The sequence below is a fragment of the Temnothorax americanus genome, unplaced genomic scaffold, assembly GCF_048541705.1.
Source record: "Temnothorax americanus isolate GAGA-0224 unplaced genomic scaffold, ASM4854170v1 Scaffold18, whole genome shotgun sequence".
NCBI lineage: Eukaryota > Metazoa > Arthropoda > Insecta > Hymenoptera > Formicidae > Temnothorax > Temnothorax americanus.
In genome coordinates, this window is record NW_027509318.1 from 3,527,228 (window position 1) to 3,553,496 (window position 26,269).

The 26,269-nt window shown below is 33.6% G+C and overlaps 1 protein-coding gene across 1 annotated transcript in view; it reads left to right on the top strand.

The window, feature by feature from the left end:
• The first annotated feature begins 7,486 nt into the window (after positions 1-7,486).
• LOC143896339 (uncharacterized) overlaps positions 7,487-26,269 on the top strand; it is a 45,491-nt gene continuing 26,708 nt past the window's right edge. The window contains exons 1-4 of the mRNA XM_077404147.1: positions 7,487-7,605; positions 8,260-8,537; positions 8,614-8,856; positions 10,558-10,660. Of these exons, the coding sequence (XP_077260273.1) occupies positions 7,487-7,605; positions 8,260-8,537; positions 8,614-8,856; positions 10,558-10,660 (743 nt within the window). The remainder of the gene's footprint in view (positions 7,606-8,259; positions 8,538-8,613; positions 8,857-10,557; positions 10,661-26,269) is intronic.

Genomic DNA, 26,269 nt, shown 5'->3' on the forward strand with positions numbered 1-26,269 from the left:
AATTGACTTAATCACTTTTGTTTTCAACCTTCAAAATGATATAATTGAGTGACTTATGATTAACTACGGCTCTGCCTATTAACGAGAACATTCGGTCTGTTTTGACGCTGCTAAGGGTTATTTTCGCGAAGAAAAGTGTGTAATTAACATTCTGTTCCGTGATAAAATGCGATGCATAGCTTAGTTTATGCATGCATTGCCTCTCGAAGCTACTCACAGTCGCGGGGCCGGTAGTTACAGTAAATTACACAATTCCAGCTAATAGAATCTACTATAAACTTGGCTGCATTCCGTTAAAGATACGGCCTTGCCCGCATTTCTTTGTAAATTGAAATTCGTTTCAGAATCGTTCGCGAGTGATTATCGTACCGACCAAACAAATCAGATTCATTTTGAAGATAGATATTAAAAGGAAATTTCATTTATCCTCCACCACGCCCGTATTTCATTTTAATCAGTACATACTTCGGACAATATCTGATATCAGAATCGGATATTTTAAACAACTGAGTACTATTATACTATGAAGCCGACAAATCTTATGTAAACGGTAACAAACTAGCGTGATGATTTATCATAATGTTAATTGTCGACAATTGCAATCCATCGAAATCATCAGACTACTAATTTCAAAACCGTGATGTGAAAGTCACTTGATTGATTTCGACAGCTATAAAAGATATCTTTAAAAGATATCTGTAAAAGATGTAATCCCCTGCATTACTTATACAAACTTGAGATATTCGCACATTAATTCAATATCTCTTCTATGAAAATTCAATCAGTTAAAACAATTCAATTTTCTCGTCGTACCTCATTGATAAAAAGCGATTGTATAAATCTTTCTCGATCGTACTTTCAGCCCATTGACGGTTGAAGAACTGTATTCTACAAACCGCCCATACCGCGTATGGGTTTTCTATCCGTTCCTTCAAACATAATACAAATTCGCGCGCGCGGTTAATTGGTGTAGCAGTCGAAATCTCCCTTGGCGCTTTCTAAGGAAAATAGCTGTATACCTTGTATGGGACAAATTACAAGATCATACGCCCGTTCGAAGTTAAACCAATCACGTTTCCCATAAATGTTTTATGGTGCGGTTTCCGAGCTGGGAATGGGTAGAGAACGTCTTGTTACGACCAGGCTCATGACCAGCCAGAGGAATCGCCAAGTAACACCTAATTTCTTATACCACGGCAAGTCTTTGCAAAATACTGGCAAATATATCATTAATGAAAGTTATAGTACAAGACAAAAAAACCTCGTAAAAAACCGGTCGCATGCGTGCAAACATATGTAGTTTTAATATAAGAAATTATATATCTTTTACGTAATACTATTATAGAATGAAATCACAATTCCATGAAAGTATTATAGGTAAACATTTTATTTCTTTTTTCATACCTATAATATGTATATTATACATATACACAACAGGAGATTATCTCGTTAATCGATTAATATTAAAAAACATAAGTCTTTTATATGAAAATTGAGATATTAAGAATCGCCAAAAAAATTGCTTTTTGTATAACGTAATAATGTAACGCAATAAACAAAAATAGAATGTCAAAAGCTCGCTACGACCGAGAATGATGTTTGAGAATCATCAAATATCTTAAAGATCTGGTCAACACCCGCATAGTAACTATGTAAGGCCAGACGCGTTACTTAGATCCCGTAGAAAGGAAAATGTCTCCCGATTGATTGATATTCAACAGCGGCCGTTCATAAAGTGTTATTGCGAGAAACCAAGGCAACCGCACTTCGCATGCTATCGAAACTGTCGTCGCATTAAAACACTGTCTCAAAGTAGGTACACATTACCACTATTCAATGAACGCAAAAAATAACTTTACATAAATTTTACGATGCAATCATGGTATAAAGATCCTGTTTGATTTATGCAAAACTAAATCATGGATATTTTTTCTTCGCGCTTTTACAAGAAATCTTTATTTTATTAGAATAAAGTTCCGCTACATTTAAATTCACAAAAAAATAGCTTTCTAAAACAAAATTTACAAAATAAAAATATTTACGTACATTTCTCGTGTAAACATTTTATAAATAAATTCAATTATTTTTTGATCCTGATAATTATGTTACGATAAAGATAGACGCGAATTGACTATAAGACTAATTATACACGTTGCGTCATGGGGATAAATCATCAAGACACAATTAAAAGACGACAACAATAGTTACTTCACGGCAGTTGACGGAAATGACGATAAAATGTGAAATTATAAACGTACTGTTACGCGTGCGTTAAGTGCGAGCAAAATTGTTTTTCCTCTGATTAGATAATTATATCATATGCGAAACGGTACAGAAACTACACACATTTCGCGAATTTGCCACGCACGAATAAGCGTACAACGACAGCGTTCTCCACGTTCACGAAAGTAAAAGTCATCGACGGATACGATCATATTCTACATAAACAAGTGAACCATAAATAATTCCGAGGCTGGTTCCGATCGATCTGCAATATTACCAAATCGACACCGTACTTAGATCGATAAGACGTACGAATGTAATACAGAAAGTTAGACGCCGAAAAACATAAGTCACCGTAGATGACCGAGTAGGTTCAACTATGTTTCTTCATTTACGTTTTTTAATCTTTGCTAACTTGTCATGTGCGTTACCTATGTTTTTAGTAAAATAGAAATAATTAATATAAATTATTTTATTAATTTCCTTATTGTTGACTTAACATCTATTTTTAACTTTTTATAATTATAATAAATAGACTCAAACAAATTTTTATCGTGCTGTTTTGGTAGATGATTTGTAAAGATTTATATATTATATAATTCATATTTATCATATTTCAACTAATTATACGTTTTGACGTGGTAATTAAACGCTTTCTTAGATTTGCAGTAATGGTAAGTAAGTAATGGTAAGATTAATTTAAATCTGGATAAAAATTGCACGAGTTCATAATCCGTTCGCAATAAGAAACTGAATTTACATAGAGAAGAGTTCGCTAATTATATTTATTAGTACGGATAATAGAATGCACTATATAATGATATCTATTAATATAGATAACTGAATCACATTAATCTTCACGTGAGATGATAATAGCAAAAATATTTTTGCAATATAATGAAATAGATGTATTTATCTATTTATTAATAGAGGATAAATATGTATCTTTTTTTGTATAAAAAAAGCCTTATATATCTTTCTATTATTTGATCACTTTATCTTTGTTCACTCATTTTTAAGGTATAAATCATCGCGTGGCAACAAATTTGCGAAGTACTTTAGCAATATTCAAATTGTCATCATAATAAAAGAATACTGTATATACATATCAATATATTTCGCATTATATATATAATATAAAAATATTGTATATATGTACGTGCATATATTTTGCACAAACTTCGCTGTAATAAAAAAAAGCGAGAAATATCAATTATATATCAATTATATCATGTCTATTAATTTCCAGAAGTCATCTCATTAAAAGAAAGAAGAAAAAAGAAAACAAAGCACTCATATCTTCCTCGCGATACGATCAATTGAAGTTCCGTGCGGAAAACTAAATTCCGGGATCGTAAACTCTAATGTTAACCGTCGTATTAGAAAGGATAAAACTATATATGCGCCCAGCACGTGCACCGATCGCACGCTATCCGTGAAAGTCTAGACCTCGGTTCGCACGAGTCTGTGTTGAAGAATCACTCTAAGGTGATCTGTACCCGGGGCGCTTTCCAGCCGATGACTTGCGCGACGTGACGTTTACTCCGCGGTAACGGATATTCAGTACCGTACGTAACAACATCCACATGGCACCGGCTGTAACCGAGCGTGTCCTTCGACAGCTGCATTCACTGATGGTAACCGATAAAAGGTGCTACTCAGGGCCGTAGAGAGTCCTAGTTTTATTATGCGAACGAAGGCTAGACCGTGCGATCAAAGTCGGCAAATCCACGATAGTGAATCTGCTATATATCGTAGTATATTTGCCGACAAAGAGAGACTCATAATTTACTTAAAAAAAAATAAAATTTTCAATTTTATTTTGCTCACTACCAACACATGCAAACGCCTATATAACTTCTCTGGATGTCTTTCTCTCTCTTATTAGCCGCTTTAATTTAGGTAAAGCATCACGCCGCCCAACACGCCGACTTAATTAAAAGAGTTAATTAAAAGTTTAATGATGCATTTTGCTAGCCTGATGGGACGTGCGTTTTGCACGGTCATATACGCGAGAACACAATCCTGTGTTACGCTACCGCGAATGCCTATCAGCCATATACTATTAGATCGCGGGCAAATTCGTTGGAACGCGCGGGCGTTAAAAGCCGCGCAAACTCCTTTCACCATACCACCGGATCAACGGAGCATGCTACAGACGGATCGCTGCGTCTAACCGGTCGAATGACCACTCTCAAATGTGATTCACGACTAAACTCGACCGACTGGTCCCGCTCGCTACTTGAAATTGGATCCACTAGCGAGCAAGAACCAAGTTGTAGCGGATAAATTGAACATTGTACATGAAGTAAAGCGAGTAATATCGAGATTGTGTATATTTAATTGATATAATAAGAAGAAATATGAGAGACTATTGAAAAGATACGGTTTCACCGTAAAGCAATAACTCTGCAGAAAATATCGCTTTATCATATCGCATATAATTACTCTTTCTTTCATATACAATTTCTAAACTTGTTTTAGAAATAATATAACATTTTTATATTTTTTGATACATATATTTTTGATACAAAAGATTCACATCACATTATATTTAAATTTCTAATTATAATTATATATAATTATAATTATACATATAATTGTAATTACAAATGTGAATGTAATGTGATATAAACATCCTTCAAGATGTGCACACAATATTAGTACTGATCACAAATATAATACTGACACATTGTGTGCAGATCTATCGTTATTAAAAAGAAGAAATTACTTCACTTCGCAATAATACTCGTATTTTCGCAAGTCAACATCCTGTTAAAAAGACGGGTAAAAGAAAGGACAAGTTAATGATAGCGTGACGTGATACACGTGAATACGTTGAACTCCGGACTATTTCAGACTCGGAATTCGGCACAAAATTAAAGGCTGTGGGAGAAAGGATTACTTACCAGACGTGACGTGGTGTTTGACGCATACCTATCTGTTTTTGCAAGCGTGAGGTCATTCGCACGTTGAACTTAATCCGCTAAGAATTTACCGACTTTGCGTGTGCGTTTTTTTTTTACATTACGATTAAATTAAATATAAATGTATAAGTTTTCTGCTCTTACGTATCAGTATAATTAGATATCATTTATATGTGCACTAATTCGTTGCAAAAATTAACTCGCTGTTAAATTCTTAAGTGACACCGCTCTTTGTAACTTTATATATATATAAATCAATAGAATGAATTAATCTTGTTACTATCGAACCTCGTTAAAACTTTTATAAATCAATGAATAATAACGTGAACAACTATTTTTTTAGATAATTTTAAATTCTAAATTTATTATTAGATAAACGTCAACTGGAATGTAACGCATATTTCTTGTAATTGCAAATATATATTTTTTGCTTATATTTATCGATTACACAATTATTACACGAATTGGATAATCTAATGTAACGAATTATATAACATTGCCTTCAATTTCAAATAATATTTAGAGCAGAATAAACCGAAAATTCTGCAATGTTATGTCATATTACATCAATAGATTAAATATTTTTATTACAGCACTTTCTGAACAACAAAATTTGAGGAATAATATGCACATGCTTCAGAAATTGTCACAATAAAATATAATTTTAAAGATGCAACGATTTTAAATTACTTACTTATCATTTGGAATAAAACGATATTTTCCATGCATCAATATAATTGCACGAGTACGATAATACTCACACGTTATAGTAAGATGGCATTATAATCCGCGAAGAATTATATGAACAACTAAAGGGAAGCAAAGCTAAGTCTGTTTACGGTTCGGTAATACCGAGACTGACGCGGTAAAATTGATCCGTTTTACGATTTCGCGCCATTCTGGATTGTCGTTTGTAATTATGACGTCGATAATAAAGTAAAGCTCATGTGAAAACGGCAGACAATTTATATGCCATGTATATGTTAGTAATATACCGTTCTGCTCTTCGTGCTACATTTCGAAAGTCTTTCTTTCTAATTTAACATCGGTCTCACTATCTTTAATAGTCAACGAATAACTTAATTGAGCATGGACAGTTTCTCTCTTCCTAATCTTTGTTCGATCGAATCATGTCGCTGAACATTAGGTAAAAGATGATTATTGCTACATCAGAGCGTTTCACCAATTGCGAAATAAGTTCGCAATTAATAATACCAATTAAAACTGTAACTAGCAATTTTAATTGCGTGATATAATTATAATATCTTTTCAGAATATCAATGTAAAAAGTTAATGAATCAATTTAAAAATACATACATCGCTTTTATTGTTTTATTCACACACACACACACACACACACACACACACACACACACACACACACACACACACACACACACACACACACACAAGTCTTATTATATAAATAAATTTAAAAGAAAAGAGACTTGGAAAGTATATATAATTTCAAATAAATTTATAAAAAATAAATTAAATCTGTTATGCGTTAAATAAATAAATTTTTTTTTAAATTAAATATATTCATAATCTCTAAACTTTTATAATTTTTGGAAGAGAAATGATTTAAGAATTTTACTCTGATGTAACAATACCAAATCATTGCATCTGTAGTGACACGAATATGTAACATCACTCACCATCGCGATGACATTCTATCTCCGATGACAGTCTGCTTACATCTTTGGCTGCATCTATTAACAATTTGTGATTATTAATTAGTAATTATTTTTCTCACAGTTCTACGCGACAGAATATATATAATCAATAAATAAAATATACATATATGGTCTTCTAATTAATATCTCAAGTATTTTTTAAATTTCGTTACGGCTTTATTTAAAATTTTGCCCCAGTAACAGCAATTTTAATTCTAGCATTCGTTTATCAAGTTATGTAAGAGTGCAACAAAAATAATAACTCGATCAAAATACACGAATATAACAAAGTTACTCACCAGCTGTTCCCACGTTGCCAGTCCCTTCCGCCAGAGCCCCTTTGTCGACGACGAATTCATCCAGATTTCACAAAGCACTCACTCGCAAAAATTTAACTTTCCAAGATTTGATCACGATTATATGTATATTATTAACGCCCGATACTTGATTCGGCACTCCCGATGCTCGATCGCGACGAAATCCGCGCCGCGGGCGTCCCGACGCCGCAGATTATTCAAAAGCACGAAGGGTCTCAATTACCGACCGTGTTATTGCGTCACTCAGTCACCGACGTCACTGTGCTCCGAGCTCCGAATCCGCGATTCCGGCTCGGCCGTCCGGCGGGCCTCGCTGTTATCTTATCTACTACGCGAGTCAAATATGGCTGCCGTCAACGGCGTAGTCAACCGAGTGCCGTTTCCGTTAAACGCGATATATCGGGTGACGTCGAACGTGACGAGACAACGAACGTGCATGCGTATCGAGAATCCTAATCAAATGTACATATCGTATAATCGCACGTATCGTAACGCGAGAATATCGCACAACAAATATCGTTATTAATTATTAATCAATATGCCGAAATATTTATAGATAAATTTTAATCTGTTACGCCTTACGCCTCGTACCTTATGCCTCTACTCCGATCGGAACGAATCTTATCTCGGCTATAGCGCGGGTGAGAAACACGGGAGATTCGGACTAATTCTTGCGACAGGCTGAACGATACTTACGATCAGCGAAAAACTATCTCGGAAAAGCATCGCGGGGAAGGAAAGCTCTCGGAACGTCGCGCGTCATGGCGTCGCGTTGGCCGGCGGGCGAGCATCTGAGCCGGTGGAGCCGTTACGTTTGTACCGTCTGAAGTAGCGCGCGAAGATAGCGTGAACATAGCCGCCGATCCGTTTGAACACGGGCATACACATTCACGGGAGCGTCGCGAGTCGCGAGTCGCCACCGACCAGTTCCTACGACAGGCGGAGCGATACTCGGCGGAAAACATTTCGGAAAACCACAAGATCGCTGCGCAGGGAAGAATTAAAAGATCTCGGAACGTCCACGTCAGCACGGTGAGTCGCTTCGTTTGTCGCTTAGGCCTAGAAGTATTGCGCGAAGACGGCACGAGCGTAACCGTCGATCCATTTTGCACACAGGAATCATGGGAACATTGCGAGACCTGCGAGGCGTCGCACCGACCAGCTCCTGCAACAGGCGGAGCGATACTCGGCGATAAACTATTTTGGAATTTTGGAAAAGCGCGAAGCCGCGGCGGGATCGCGGCGGAGGGGAGCCCTCGCCGACGAGGGCTTTGTTTACCACTCGAGCGGCTCCGGCGGCTCGAGCCGGCCGGCGAGCGCAAAAACATCGTTGCGCAGGGAAGAATTATTACAAGCTCTCGGAACTCGGAACGTCGCGTCGGTCGGCGAGCACGGTAAGTCGCTTCGTTTATCGCCTAGAAGTATAGGCGAAGACAGCGCGAGCATAACCGTCGATCCATTTGTACACAGGAATCACGGGAGCATTATTGCTAGACCTGCGATGCGTCGCACCGACCAGCTCCTACGACAGGCGGAGCGATACTCGACGTCCTCGCTCCTCGCCGTCCTCGGCGAAAAACTATTTTGGACAAGCGCGAGGCCGCGGAGGGGGAGGGGAGCCCTCGCCGGCGAGCCGCTTTGTTTACAACTCGAGTCGGCCGTCGCGTCGGCCGGTGAGCGCGAACAGACGAGGCGTTTATATCGGCGATAATAGTAAGCTCCGAAATATTACCGTGGAAATAGATAGCGGAGAAGCGTGTTTCTCTCCGAGAAATGAGAAGGAGCGAAGAGGTTCGGAACTCGTTGCGTTCTTTTCGTTACCGAAGAGATTCAGATACATTCTCCGCGATCGAAAGTAAAATGCCACAACTATCGTTTTATAAATACGATTACAGTATTCCGTGGGACGATTACTTTCGTACTGTCGTGACAATTTTTATTTATTCTTGCATATAATTCTTTTCTGCATACTCTCGAGTAATATCGATGTTTAACGCTTGCTTTTTTAAACGATCTGTAATTTATATCAGAATTTAGAGGATATAGAAGTCTATTTATTATTTAATATAATCTATTGTATAATACGTAAATTTTTTGTTTGAAGTATATACACGGAATAAGTGCAGTATATCGGAATATATACGTATATAAAATATGTATGAAAAAAACACTTGTACATCAAAATACATGACATAAAATTATAAGTAGAATTCTATCCTAAAATGTGTCGCGATTTTAAAAATTATTTAACGTATGTAAAATACGCTGTTCGAAATTCTTGATTATTACGGCCAATTGTAATACTTTTGAAAGATGAGAAATTCTTTTGCGCAACAAGCAATATGAATATTTAATAAAATATTTACATATAAAGAAGGAGTGGGCTAATTAAGAACTTTACGCGGTAAATGGTGCGCAAATTTTTTTTTTTTGTTGAGTGTAATTTATTTTGTATGTTTTGTTTCTATAGTTTTGGACCATTCTCAGTCGTGAGCTAGGATTATCGATAGACATATGTGGGAGTAAATCGATTATTATTTGCTAAAGATGCTACAAAAAGATCGAAACATACAAAATAAATTAGGCGGCAGTGTGGTCTAGGGTGCGTTCGGGAAGACGCTATTAGTGCTATTTGCTTATTTTATCCTTGTTTTACACCTGATGAGCGATAAAGATAGAATGATGCAATAGCGCTAATAGCGCGCTAATATACGGTCTTAAAATATTCATATTCACATCTGCGGGCCGTGGTAATTCTCTTTGTATTTCTTGCGATCTACGTGCCAGGTCTTTTTTTTCTGCAAGAAAGAACAATATTTAAATTAAATTACATTTTTTTTTAACTCTAGAACGTCACACTTCCGAAGAGTTCCGATTTCGCCCGAGAAAGAACAATTTGCCATCTACCACGCTGAGCTATTAATTAGCTTGCTCATCTTTGTACGTGTTTTTCATTATCTCGAAGCTTCTTACTTTATAATTAATAAAATAAATGTTTAAAACCTCTCTACTTGAGATAATTCGTATCAGAACTCAAGGTAGAACTTTATTTATAATTTCATCTGTAATACAGAACGTAAAAAAATTAGAATATAGATATATGTAAAGTATATGTATATTAAAATACATGCATATATAAAGATATACGGTATCTAAAATTGAGAAATCTAATAAAACAAAATTCTATCTTAAATCTGATGAAAATTATGGGATCGTCTAAAATGGATTTAATATAAATTTTACGTTTATATTTTATCAATGCATCTTTGTCATGCAATACACATACACGCGTATATATGTAATATGAAAATATATATAAATCTAGATTTAATACTTCAAAATACAGAAAATATTTAGCAAAACTTCTATTTAGATATGCAATATAATTATAATATTGTAATTTAATGTTTATAGATATAAATGACTGTGAAGCAACGATGATACAACGTATAGGACCAACCCAACGCAACGGTGGTATTATAGTGGCGATCCAATATTACGAACGGCAACGATTGGGGTGAGTGAAATTATATTTATTATATTTGACAAGCTACCGCTGTTTTATTAGTCATATAATTACAATTTGAGAGATATTATTCACACGAAATTGTTTTAAGATTGAGAAAAAAACCTTTATATTCTTATATAAAAGGGCATTATATATATCTGCACTGTGGAAATCTTTTTTATAATGTATACATATAAATTTACAGCATTATTAGGGCAATTAAACATTCAATTACATAATATTCAGATATTCACGGTCAATTAAATATTTGTATAATAATTCTACTGTGCAATCCTTGTGCAACGCTCTGTTTCGTTTTCTTCTTGGCCTCCTCTTTGGGCGGCCAGATACATACATTTACGAAAGAAATTGCGGATACTTTCACTCCTGGGCACTTTATCCAAAGCTGTACCGCGCTGGTCCCACCGTTAGACTTCTCTTTTCATCCAGCCATGTTAATTATCGCGCAAATCTAATGAGCCATTTTCGCGCGAACGTCATTTACTTCTCACACCCAACTCGGTAGACAGAAATATTATTAATGCCTTTTTTAGATGTATAAATCGCTTTTTCTACTATCTACCACCCCAGTCGCGATGGTATATCTTACGTGTCACATCAGATGTATTTACGAGCACGTCTTTATCTGTTGTGCGTGCTATAATTTAATTACATCAACAAAAACATATATATTCTTAACGGAAAGCAAGTTGATTAATTGTTGATGAATACAAAAAGGATTAACGTTATCACATTGGATAATTTGTCTAAATAATGTTATCTATATTAAAAAAGTATACATATATTCTCTGAAAAAAATAATATATATATGTATATCTAATATATTAGAAAATATATAAATAGAAAAACGCAGAATATATAATTTTTACGACACAGTTATATAGTTAAAAATTCTGCGAATTTACGAATTATTTTTTAGCAGAACTATTAACGGTTGTCTTGCTTATTTAAATAATTAATTAAAATGTCTTAACTGAAAAACATTGTATTAAAGTTGATAAAGATAACTGAACGAATTAAACACACGTTATTAATCATCGATATTGATTAAAAATCGATATATTAATCATATGTACAAGTTGTACTATAGTTATACCTACACGTTTAAATTTACTAAAATGACTTGAATACTTTTATTTTGTGCCGTTTTGCATAGAGAAATCGGCTCTGGTAGTAATTATAATATTGAAACACTGATCAGACATGCATGCATTAACATGAGACGGGGGATTTTCTTACCTTTATCATTGAAGTTTCTGTGGTTACATATATTTTATGTGACAACATATAATTAATCGGTATGCATGCAATTTACGTTGTTTTTCTCGAATTTTATTTTACAAATACTTAACCTACGTAAAATCTTATAATAAAGCAATTAGCCAAATCAATAAATTTAAGACACGTTATAGTAATCGATAATGTAAAGATCTGCAAGAGAAATCTTGCGTAAATCTTTCAACTTGCGCTTTTATGTGGTCAAAGACCACATTTATTATGCATTTAATTAATTACTTAAGAAATACTATCTAAACTTATACTAATCGATTGCATAGTGATACGAATAATCTATAAAATTGCAAAACATTTCTCTTCTACAAGTTTATGTTTTAAAACCGTGTTTCTACAATTTTTTCTTTTAAGAACTTAAACGGGCGATCCTATTTAAAAATGTATTTAAAAAAATATATGTATATAATGGTACAATGTATTTAAAACAAATTTAAATAAAATTGCAGACAAATAAATATCTTTATAAGAAAAAATCTATAGAATGATAAGCTATTTGTGCTTTTGGCTTAGCAAATTAAAACCGTTAGATAATTTTATCATTAGACTACTAAATAGGATAGGACACATGCTGCGCATAGAATCAAGCTAGCGTGAAGTTATAATAATGGGATCTATTACGCGATGATAAATTGTCGTCTTTTTCCGGCAAGCTTACAAACGTTTTAAAGTTACATCAACGTTCTTGATCAATCAGAATCAGGTAGATCACGTAGCAAGATTAATGGATCTCGTACGCCAGCTGTTGAAGGTTTCGAACCATGAAACGGCACGACGGCCGGGAAAATATATTGTACATGATTACGTATAAAACTAGCGAACACAGTTACTATACCGTGTGAAAATTGCCATTAAAAATATTACTTTGACATGCTCTTTATTTCTTTACATCTTTACAACATATCGGATATACGCCTTAAGTAAATGCGAATTCCTGTTCCGAATTCCATTTTAATTTTTGAAGAGAAGGGAGAAGAAAAACGGCGTGGACACGTATGCTTAAATGTGTGCCTCAACAATTAAAGCAACAAAAGTTTATAATGACTCAGTTTCACCTATAATGTTAACAGTCAAAGAAATGCTTTGATAAAAAAGCAAGTGCTACTCGTATTGCAAAAATTTACGACTGAAAAAAGAAATAAAATCTTACGTAAATTGTTCTTTGAATAGATAATTTATGGAAATTAAATTATGAAACTTTTACTTAAAAATCTAAATATTTCTGGCAAAATATAGGTATGTTGCTAGCTTTAATAGACCTACAAAACATATATACAACTCATAATAATTTAAGTATATAATTTTCTATAATGTGTATGTCCGACAAAACATATAGTAAGAGTTAGTACATAAGTTCAGACAATTATTATATTTACGTCATGTTACGTTGACTATACAAACTCTCCAAAGACACAAAAAATATCCGTGTGGTTATAATTTCTCTTACGAGAATATCCGCGTTGAAATCAGTACATGTGTGTGTGTGTACACGATGCGATTTAGTTAATTTCCGCGAGCACTTTGCGTCTCAGTATTATTGTATTACGATTTTATGAAGTGCGATTAAAAATTATGGATCAGATAAACTATAAATTATATTATCAATGCAACACGGTCATTGTTGCGTTACTGATCTACGCGGGAATTCATATTTCGCGCAATGTTTATATGTTATTTTGTGTCATCCAACTTTCTCTCTCGTTATTTCAAATGGACTCGGCGACTCCAAAAGTGGCCGTAGCGAAAAGGTAACATGCACTTTCGAACAGCAAACAGCGGCGCAATAAACAGGACTTTAATTTCCTGCTTGCTGCTTAACAATTTCATTTCTATCGTTTGCCGAATGAACGAATCAAAGGCTGCGCGGCCAATCCGCTGCATCGATCAGAGATAAAATTATTATTTGTTCCCGACAAAATCGCATTAACGCTGGGGCGTTATTTCCTACCGGTATCTGATTATTCGTCCGCGGCAATTCCTTTCATTCCGATAGATCCGGATAAATACGCGGCAGTGTATCCGCAAGGAGGCAACGTTAATAAACGCGATCCATTTTTAGTGCGCATTAACGTCAGTTGCATTATGGTTCGGCAGCCGCACGCTGAACTTTCTCCGTGGTTACACGCATGGCTCTATAATAGCATAAGATATCCACGTTGCTGCTCTATAAGCGAATATTGGCGAGGCCCCACGCATTAATATCGTACGTGCTGTTACGCAAATAGCTTATGTGGAACATCTCTTAAGACATTCGCGCATTTTGACGAAAACTTATCCACGCTATCTTGGCAGAAGAAAGCAAAAATACTCGAAGTTATATTCTTATAAATATTAGAAACGAGATATCTAGAACAAATATAAATAACATAAAAATGTGGAAACAAGTTTTGTACGCTTATCTGTTTCTTTTAAATTACAATTTTCTAGTTTAATATAAATTGTGAAATTAAAAAGGAAAAAAATAGTGATAAAATTAGAAAATGCACAAATAAACAAAAGTTAAATATTTAAGATAAATTTTAATTTTAAATAAGATATGTATTCACGTTCAGAAGGAGATAATAATTTCCGGAATAATATTCGACTTGCTCTTCCGCACAAACTCTATAGCGAGTATACTTGCTATTCTGTAATTAAGGAACTTTCCCGAGGATGTTTAAATCTACTTAAAAGGCAGCTTCTCATGCTCAAAATCTCGTTTATAACGTATAATTTTCGGTGTGAATATTATATCCCGTTTCACTGCCAAAAATAGTCCTGTTATAAACACCGAAAATGTTTCCAAAGGGATTTAATTAGCTGAGCTGTGTGTTGATTGATCTTTTCCACTGAACCAAGGAGTCAATGCGTTCATAAACTGACACAATAACGCTTTTACAAACTACATTCCGTACGCATGCATGTAGCAATAATTAGATCCATAATTTGCATTAAACGAAGTAAGACCATGGCATTCAGTGTTCTCATACATCTCGTTTAAAATTGACTTTATAGTAAAAATTGCAACATTGCGTTATAAAAAAGAAAGACCGCAGAAAGATTATAAAACAAGATTTTGTGACTGTCTTTCATGCACGGTTCTACTTACGGAAATGCGTGTTGAAAACGAAAAAATTTGCCGCTACGAATTATTCATTAGATATTCGCTCGATGGTTAATGAGAGTTTTATGAAACGTTACTTGCACACGACGCTACTTCGACTATGTAATTGTTTTAATAGCGTACATCACAAACGTACACGCGCATTTAATTCCAGCAAAATATGATAATATGACATACGCTTTTTTATATATCTATTATCAATCAATTTTTCATGTTATTGAAATATCTATGGACATATTTTATATTGTCATGGAAACGTATTACGCCGTTGTGTATACGAAACGTGAAGTGTTGAAAGCTTGAGTTTTGCACATCAACGGCAAGGTATAATAGAAATTATTACCATCTTGATTGTAATTAGGAACGGCGGCGTGGATTCCATTGCATTAGATCGATTAGCGAAAAGATAACGCGGCATATCGCGCCTTTATCATCGCAAATGGAGAATTGATCGTATGGCGCAAATATGTGTGCCTCGATTCCGTATTAATCAACGACACGCAGCAGTCGCGCAACCATAAAGGCGTCGACAGCAGCCTCTGTGCTCAACCTGGAAAATTGCGGCAGCTTTTATCGCGTAGTTTCTCCGTTGCGTCACGCGCGATTCGTCCCACGCATCGGCGCATAATTAAAATGTTGCACGCTACGGGATCCACGCTTTGCCTACCTTCGCATGAGCCGCACCGGGGACCATCTAATTGGAAACGAATTAATTTAATCGTGGAATCCGTTACGAGAGATCAACCCTACTATCGGAGCCATATCGTCTCGACAGTATGTACGTGCATATATCCATCGCGTGCAATGCACGTATCTCGTTCATTGTGTATTGTGTTGCGAGAAACGGTATCGATAGTAATCGCCGAGAGAGAATAACTATCTCTGTTAACTGCGGGAAGTGAATTATCATTATGCGATGTGACAATAGCGCCTTCCTTATATTTAAATGCAATACTTGTTATATTTCTTTTTTATTCTTATAAGTAATTAATATCTGTTAAGGTTATAACTATTAAAAATTTATTCCCTGCAGATTAAAAATGAATTCCTTGCATTTAATACTTCTGTTTTATTTTTAATATTATTTTGTAGTTTTTTAAATTGCATTTAGATTTATAAGGTGAACGATCTACTCGCGATTTATGGTGATTACGATTATATTCAACACTGTACTTGACTTTTTGATCGTGCATGCACGCTCTTTAAGTTTCAAAACAGCCGTTTAAAACGAAAAAAAGACGAATAATTGTGCGGAAAACAGGTACGAGAAACGAGCAGGTACTTATCAACGGTTTTCCTTTCGGCCGATCATCATTCTATACCGGAACGGACGGGTTTGGACGGGCGGTTTGTAGTCGCGGAATCTAATTATTACAGGATCAGGAAAATAACAGGCCAGCGAGCACAGATTATGAAATATCTAGCGATCAATGCCAGCGGCCTGGTTTATATCGCGTCGACGTGCAAGTAGCCATTAAGCGGCGTGAAGCGAGCGCGAGCGAGCGAGCCTTCACAGGGAGCCTTTTACGAAACATTGACACTTCGCGATTGTTAGATAGGTGATACTTATTCGCGGGCGGTGCGTTTTAATTGATTACCTAGCTGCCCCCAATTTTCTCTTGATGGTAGCGAGCCGCGACGTGTCGAGATCCAATCGATGATAATTCGAACGGAAAATAAGGTATGCCGCGATCTCACATTTGATAAAGCTATAGGAGTTATACAATTATTAACACGTAGGAGTTATAACGCTCTTAACGAGTGTAATTAAATGAATGTGTTAATAAACAATATAATAAACAAGCATATCGTTAAACCGCACAAAAAATTGGCACTGCAAGATATATCGCTCGTATTGAGGAAAATCAATAATAAGGCGGAAATAATCGTTTGCAGTTTTGATAATAAAGATTCTAGGCAATGTATGTATTAAACTGATTTTTCTAGTAATAATATAAAATTAAGTTTATTAATCTTATTTTAATGTTGAAACGTTAAGATAGTTTTGTTCAATTAAGTTGTTTGAATTATGTATTACAATTGTTCCTAATAGTATTACAGAATAAAGAAAGTAATTAAAATTTACAAAAATACAAAAGTTTAATTAATTAAAGTGTAAATAATTTATTAAAAACAAAAATTGTATTTAACGTACATCGTAGATAAAGTAGCTTTATATATAGAGATTTAAAATTAAAATCAGTTTACGTTGGTATCGTAAAGATTTGTAATTCGGTGCATTTGCAAAGTGGTAACATTCAATCATTTGATCTCCGAGCACGTGGAATCACGATCCGCGAGTGACTCATCAGAGAAAACGTTGAATGAAGTGCGGAAGAGTCGAGGAGGTTGCGCGCTCGTGTCTCGAGGACGATCCGTGATCTTGCTCGATCCGAGGACGGCTCGCGAGGTGCAACGATCCTCAGTGATGTAACCACGGCTTGCTCGTAGACGTGTCCGTAATTTCTTCGTGGTGAAGACTCGATGATGCAAACGTTTCTCGCCAACCTATGCTATAACGCCGAGAGACGCGCGCCCTGAACTTGAAGATCAAAGGAATCTTCTATGTGTTGTCTCTCGGACGCGCGCAATACCGAGTCTCGTCATGCGTGCAATGCGGTTTAATTGGCGTCGTCCTTACAAGGATTTAATCGGTAGTCTCCGCTGATTGCATTTTAAACGGTCGCTGATCGCTCTCAGAATAGATAATGATTTTGGATGAAGATGTGCTATACGCGACAATTTTATAAAAACAGCAATGTCATTGAATAGTTAACTTACTAAAAATTCATGCAATTTCGACAAAAGAGCAATCTACGTAAAATTTTTTACTTGCCAAGTAATCTTTTTAATCAGGAGGGAAGAGAAAGGAAAAGAGAAAGAATATTAATTTTTAAATAATAATTTCTTGCAGAAAAAATTGTCGCAAAGCTATTTTTAATCAACATTTGGAAATGTGATTTGACTGAATCTCAACTTCTTAAATGTTAGATAATATAAATGATAATATGAATCTGACAGTAGTAATAAATATAGGAGTCAATTTTCTTTTTTGTATTTTCTATTACAAAATCTTTAATAATTAATTTAAATTTTTTATCACATTTTATATAACAATATTGAAATATTTATGTATATTATTATATTAGCGAACGAACAAATTATTATATGAAAAGAATAGCACATAATTACATAACAATTATCTAAGAACAACTTTATTATTACGTTTTAGCATCTCATTTATAGCTTTTTCACGTAAATCATTTCCCTTTCTCTAGTTTATGGAGTTGAAAGTAGACACTATCAAGGAAGAAGGAATTTAGCATGCCCGCAAAGGTCAATCTTTATTACAGTCATTTTGCTGTTTCTTGTTCATTAAAACCGACTTATTTTTTATTGCTGTTTACCAAAAAGTGGTTGTTAAAATTTTTGATACGTACAACACTGCTAAATTGTAGAATTATATGTGCAACTTTTTTGTTAAATCTTAATTATATAATGTCCAAAATTATCCACATACATATACTTTTCTATTATAGAACTAGGAAATTACTCAATATTTTTTATCAAATAATTACATTATTTCTTTGAATATCTTGTATTTAAATTGAAAATTTAAAATAAAATATGAAATATAAAATATTTTCTTAAGAATTACTTTTTTTTTTAACTTATTTGCATAGTATATATATATAATATTAAAAGCTACAACAGATAGCAGCGGCAATAACGCATTTTTAAAGATTTTTTGAAGTTTATAAAAAAATTAAAAACCCACAATTATACGAAAAGTATTTACTTACCATATGTAACATTTTACCATAAAGCCACCTTTTATTATAAAGCGCAATAGTAATTCGAGATTTATTTTGAAATATAATTATATTCGAGAATTTTTAATAAACATGATTGCAAGTCAATAATTTATAATAAAACTAGTGGAATTAATGGTCATTCATTGATATGTCGATAATAACTAGATTAATGTATTCAATATAAAAATCTTGTATAATAACACAAAGTTAACGTTGTATTATTATGCAATTAAATGTTGTTATAGATATAAAGTGAATTTTGTGCACATTTCAGACATTGTCATATAACATCGTGTCAGTAAAATATTCTAATTTCATGAGCAATCATATTGTACAATTTATATCATTTTTTAATTTTTGTATTAAGAAATGATATAAAAAAATGGCCAGAATAAAGTTAAATATTTAGAATAAAATTAAATACTAAATTTTTATTTTACATTTTTTAATCTTTCTCTGGTTTTAATTGAACTTTTGAAATTTTAAGTACAGCGTTTTGAAAATTACACGTTAAACACATTTGCTTGAAAATCAATGAGTAGTTACGAATAGAAATGCGTATACTTTCGCTTGTCAGTGTGTGTAAATTTTTTACGATTTGCCATAAGTGCTATTTATTATATGAATTATTCTTTATTATTGGTAGTGATTAGTTTGTATAGCCCATATTAAATACGTCACGAATGCCACACCCACCCTGATTAGGCGTGATACGAATTACTTCAATGTCAAAAATGCGGGATAATAATGCTTCCGTTTTATTTCTTAATCAGCACAACTTTCAAATAACGCTATTTTATACAACATATTAATTTTATTTATTAATCAAATTTTTTGTACAACGCAAGCATAAATGTTTGTATTTTAGCATTCACGACCAAGTTATCTTGCAGATGTTTCTTTGTAATTTAGTATATCTTAGATTTATAAGGATACAAGAAAATATATGATACTAATCAATTATATTTACATTTTATTAATGTTTTATTAGGAGAGAGTTATGCCTGTCAATTCAAGACTAAAATACTGCAATTGCTTATTATCTACAATTATATATAGCTCTGCATTACATTGAACGTTGCTTTATTTCGATGGTGATATATAGTCATAATATTAATGTGGCCCGATTTGCTCTTTAATCTGACTTCGATGTTGAATCGTGCAGAGCGGAATGAAAGTCATTTTCCGACCTTCTTTTTTTACGAAATGAATAAATTCGTCGTTTACATTACCATAGAAAGCTAATAAAAAGAGATTACCGGATACACATTGCATACACTTATAAGCGAAATGTCTTTACTCTTATTTTTTTATTGATTTATCAGAACTTTTTTTAGTTTCATTTTCTTTTAAAGGTTGGAAATTGTTAGGTTTTCCATGAACATTCTTAAGTAGATCTTATTTTTGATATTTTTCAATATCTCCAATTTTGTATCTAAAGTGCTAATAGCGATACACGATCACTTCGCGACATTTCGCTGGCTGGTATATGCACAGTCGCGTGTGTAAAGCGGTCGACCTATACCTGTATACATTCAATTCAGAGTTGATTGACAAGAATTTAAATAATACTTTTATTTTATTTTTTAATTTCACGTTTTACTTAAAAGACAGTTACCCTTTCTAATAAACTGTTGATACATAAAATTTGCATCTCTTTCGCGACAAATAATTGTTGTTAATACGCGAGGGAATTTTCACGTTTCTCATATATTTTATTTTTCTATAATACATGAAGCATAAAAATGTTGCGCACTCGACAAATTATCGTCATCAGAATCGATTCTGTAAACTTTACTTTCGGAGAAAAAAAAATATATATACTTTTTCAGCATAACAAGCATGTATTGCATCTTATGAAGACACATTCTTTACAAGTTAAAAGGGTAATGATCTACAAAAATGTATTTTTTTTCGCATTCTTTGCTAATGACTTACGTTAAATTCGCGCTCATCTGCGCTCATACAAATTAACCGATATGTACCGGTGGCGACTGTTAATCTTCTTAATTAGCAAGCGAGTCTGCTGTTATTATCTGCTGGTGTATTCTTTTAACCATCCGAAATAGAGACTTTGTCAACACGTTCCCGCTTTTATTCTTGACTCAAGAAATATCGCGTACTATACATCGCATGTTTTGCACCAACTTTACGTGGGAGAGACATTCGTAACAAACGCAAATGAGTAACTGAGGAGTTCGCAGAACTAAGATTTGTTAGTAAAACGCCAATTAGAGCGTCAAATTCAAAGATAAACGCGTGAGACATTCATATAACAGACGCAAATGACTAATTGAGATGTTTCAGGACTATTTGTAAAGTGTCAATTAGAGCGTCAAATTCAAAGATAAACACGCGATACAGTAATGTTGATTATGTCATCAGATTTAAAGATTGTTATGTAAATTCTTTAGGCTATAATCTAATTTTGACAAATAATAATAATAATTTTTTAAATTAATAATAAATTAAACTGGTTTTTTAATACATGTATAATATGGGATTCTCTCTAACACCTGTTTATACGTAAATTTATACAGTTTATGGCTTGCATGAACTGCTTATTGCACAATGAGTTATCTTACTTACAAAAGTAAAAAGTAATTTTATTGTAATTTATTTCACTTTTTTCTTATTTAAAATAATGTTTTAAATAATGTTTAAGTAATATATTTTAAACAATTGCACTTAAAACAGCACATTAAACGTGTTATTGATTATTTTATTTTATTTTTTATATCTAATCTCTTGTTTTTTTTTACTGACTTTTTATTATCTTTACTGCACAAAATTGTTTTATGATCACAAAACTACAATTTTCTCTATATTTTGCGAAGTTTACATCTTTGAATTTTTTTCAAAGAGATTTCGGATATATATTTTACATTTCAAATTTTAACACTTAAAATTCAAATTTACATTATTCTTGATGATATGTATAAGACTACAATTGCGCACAAAGCCCATATTAATAGTAATTACACGTTACACCACGATATTCTTTAGATCAATGAATCGTCATGACGATATCCATTGTATCTTACTATTACATTATATTTCAGCGGTTACGCGCAAAAGCGTAAAACGCACCTGTCGATATTACATGCATTAATCGTGAGAACGCAATAATATTGCAAGGAGAACTCTCTCAGTTCAGAATGCATTCCAATCGGCGTGCATTCTCATTGTTACGATACAGAATTTCTTGCACGATTTGCCGCGAAAGTTGGGCGTTCTCCATTCAGAAAAATTTTTTATTTGTGAACGTACGGAGAATGATTATTTAGATAAGTATAGATTGATCGCACAGGAGAGATTTTGAAAGATAATATTGCATTGTGTAAGCGGTTTATTCATCTCCATCAAATCGTGATAAAACTCATAAAAAAAAACAAAAGATAAATACAAAGGCATTATAATCAAGCATGTAATCGCGATGAATTTATTATTGCTTATTTTATTTTACATTTTGTCTACTTTCTCATAACATCTTTCTTTTATGTGAAGAAGTTTCGAGATTACAAAAATTTGATTTTCTCAAAATTTTGCACAGAAATTTTGCATCTTGGAATTTTTTAAAGAAGCTCCAAATGTACGTATTTTATGATAAAATTTTGGTGCGTTTTTTTAATTTTAAATTGGCAATTTGCGTATTTATTTAAATTTTAGAGAATATTTATTTTAATGCTCGGAGAATAATCCATTTTACTACGTGTATTTTAATCGATTTTTGTTTTATCTCACAATCTCTCTTGTATATTTGAAGATCAAATTACTTAATACCTTACTAAACCTATAACTACTTAATGCCTATACCTTAATTACTTTACCAGAATGCAATATTACATTGATAATATAGTATGACAGCCATCAAGGAAGTTCAATTAGAATCTAGACAATAACTTCAGTTACGGCGAATAGTGGATGTTGAGCTTGATGGGAAATTGGTTTCTACTTCCTCGACTAAGGTCGCCATTATGTGTTGTATGACTTTGCATTATGTGTGTATCACGTGGAAATGCAAAACGTGCAATTTGACTAAGCAGACGTGTGGATCGATCGTGAAAGTTCGATAAGCGAGCGCCGAGCTTTCGCAGCGATCGAACCGGGAAAAGAGATTATTATGAATTGTATTGCACAGGGCAGACGATTCGTTACGCAATCGCGTGAGACACATCGCATGCATTGCGATATCAATGTGATCTTTTTTTTTAACAGCACATATTAACGTCAGATATAACTCCAATTATAACTTTATTAATGCTCTTGACGCTCGTAAATCTTTTTAATTAGCACTTGTGGAGTTTTCCCGTTTCTTTCATCGCTCGTGTATATACATATATATCGTAATAAGTCTCTCTAATTGTAAGACATACCCTTTTGCTTCCGGCGCCTACTGTAACAGACAAATATTTTCTTCACTTGCAATATGCAAACTATGAATTTCCACACGCATCGCACTTCCATTTTTCGCGTAAAAATAGCTCTTTGAGAGAGAGAGAGAGAGAGAGAGAGAGAGAGAGAGAGAGAGAGAGAGAAAGCCGAGATCTTTTTAAATAAATAGAAACAATGCCTTGATAAAATTAGAGCGAACAACTTTCTGTGACACGCATGATTACGTGAACACAATGGCGAGACATGTTATAATAAAGAGGGCGAGGATCGTGAGAATTTGCCGAAAGCGTTACGAAGATTCTAGCCCGAACATTTATACAATTTCAATGAAATAACATTATGGAAAGATTAAAAAATGTTACTAAATAGCAGTTACGCACATGCTGCGCTTTCACGAGTTATAGAAGATGTAACGTCGTTCTTGTTGTTCGCAACGCCTATAGATGCCTCTGTGCACGCAATAATAAAACGGATGTCTTATACGCAATATTAAAATAATTTGTGGCCTAAAATTTCTTATTTAAACTGTTTTTGTTAATATTTTTACATAAATTATTGTCGTTATAAACACACGGATATAATATAATGTCACATGCACGACATGAAAAAGATAATTTGCTGAAAAATAATTTGTGAAATATCGTGTACATCGTATTCGTTCAATAACTAGTTAGTTTTGAGGCAGGTCCTACGGGCACTCGTGAGGCTCGTTAATTCTTGTAATAACCGTGCAGTTTGATCAAACTTCTTTCTCCTTGCAATCTGCTGTAATAGATATCCGTTATTCACAAGAAAATATCACGTGAAACGTGATTAGGTTATGAAAGGCACCAAGAACGATCAGTGATGCGTTTGAGAGTAATAAATGCTGCTGTTACATAATTATTATGTCCTCAACGAAAATAGATATTTTGTTCATGTCGCGTATGCGCATTATGCGCATTTTATTATGTTTTTTAAAAAGGCACGTGCAAATTGCTTATTTGCTTTGATGTGAATTATTTATGTCATAGCCACATTATGAGTGAATAAATTTTGCTTAATATGCAATAGCATTTTACGACACAAGAAACGTGATGCGCATAGATTATCCCGCACTGAGAGAAAAATATATATATAATTGCATAGTAAAATAATTATGGTGGGGGTTCTTATTTTTATAGTTATTATTGCTATATAATATTAGTAAATATATTTACTAATATTATAGCAATAATAACTATAAAAATAGGAACCCCTACTATGATAATTTTACTCTGCAATTATAGTCGCCCAATATCAAATATTTTTCTCTCAGTATACGGAATCTTTTCTTACATACTTATATATTTATTAATTATTTGAATATAACAGAATTGTTATCTATTAATAGAAAGATCTAAACCTTTTATGCATTATTTTTATTTCTACAAGAGCTTCACAAATTTTTAAATAACTGTTATAACATTTGTTTTTATTGACAATGACTTATTGATGATGTACACGTGTTTACATAAAATATATTCTTAGATTAAGTCAAGAAGATTGAGAGAATCTAAAATTATAGGTTTGTAGGTATATCATAAATAAGAAATATGTCTACACATAATTGGAAACGCTGAGAGTGAAAGGTTGAATGTAACGCATTATTTATTATTAAAGAATTTGCTGACAGATGTTTATATTATATTTACGTGTTGCAGCTAAAAACATAGTGTATCAATTACGCTAATTACCGTTGCGTATAATGCGCCGTAATTCAGCGCGTTTCAAATTATTTTAGGCGACACGGAGAATTACTAATTTCAAAATCACGGACTAGATATCTGTACAATAAGCCGTTCAATAGAACATTTGGACCGCTGACTAATCATACTCGGCGCACGATAAGCAATTAACCAATTTTATGCTGGCAATCGGTTGCACAATGCGTAAGATTTGTTTGTTCAAAGCTACGAATCGCGAATCGCGATAAACGATAACGATGGCGAATCGATGAGAAGAGATTTTAAGTTTCCTGATCGTTCTAACGTCGCAGTGCGACCTAGTTTCAATTTAAATTGACGCAACAGTCCGAGCGCATTCCTACTGATTGCCGTGTAGCGGAATGAAGGTTGCATGGATTCTCGATGTAATGAGCGTCTTACATCGAAATAGAGTACCCACTAATATTTGTAGACATAAATATTTACAGAAATGAATCACCAATATTAATTCTACTATAATAATCGTTTCTCTAAAATCTGCAATAATTAATTAATCAAAAAATAATAATTTAATGATATCTGCATTGATAATAGTTTTATAACAATAATTAGATGAATCACATTGTTAACTTTTAATTATTTTGACAATAATTTCGTTGGCCCCTTAAGTTTTCCGCTAATTAGTCATTACCAAGTGAGGTTTCTAATCATCCAAATCATTAGTTCTGCAACGATTAATCGTCCGTTCATTAACGATCCTTTAATGATTCGTTCTCTCATAATTCGCAAGAAAGAATTGTGTAGCAACTATTGTGTAGCAATTTCTTTGCTGCATCTTTTCTGTATATTTACACCAGCATTGTAACAGTTACTTAGAAATTATTCTCGCGAATTTCTCTTTAACTGCGGCCTTGAATTGCGAATGCAGATAGCTCATTGACTGCACGTTCAGTGTAATGTGGTTAGCTGAGAGCAATCCAGTTTACACTTTACGAAACAACCGAGCGGGGCGTTGTCCACGACAAGGTCTCGGAATATGTAATTTGGCATCTCAGTGAGAGGAAAAGCGATATATAATGACATTATATATATCATGACATTATATGTTATTTTACATATTCAACAACTATTAAGTCTTTTTATAATACTTGGTATAAGAAACAAGTAACGATGACAAGTCTCGAGTAGTTTCAACATTACGCGATAAGAGTTGGCACCTTAGAAAAAAAAAGCATAGAAAAATTTATATTTTTAATATGAAAAGATTGCAACAGTCTCCTATATTTAAACTACATGAACGTAATAAATG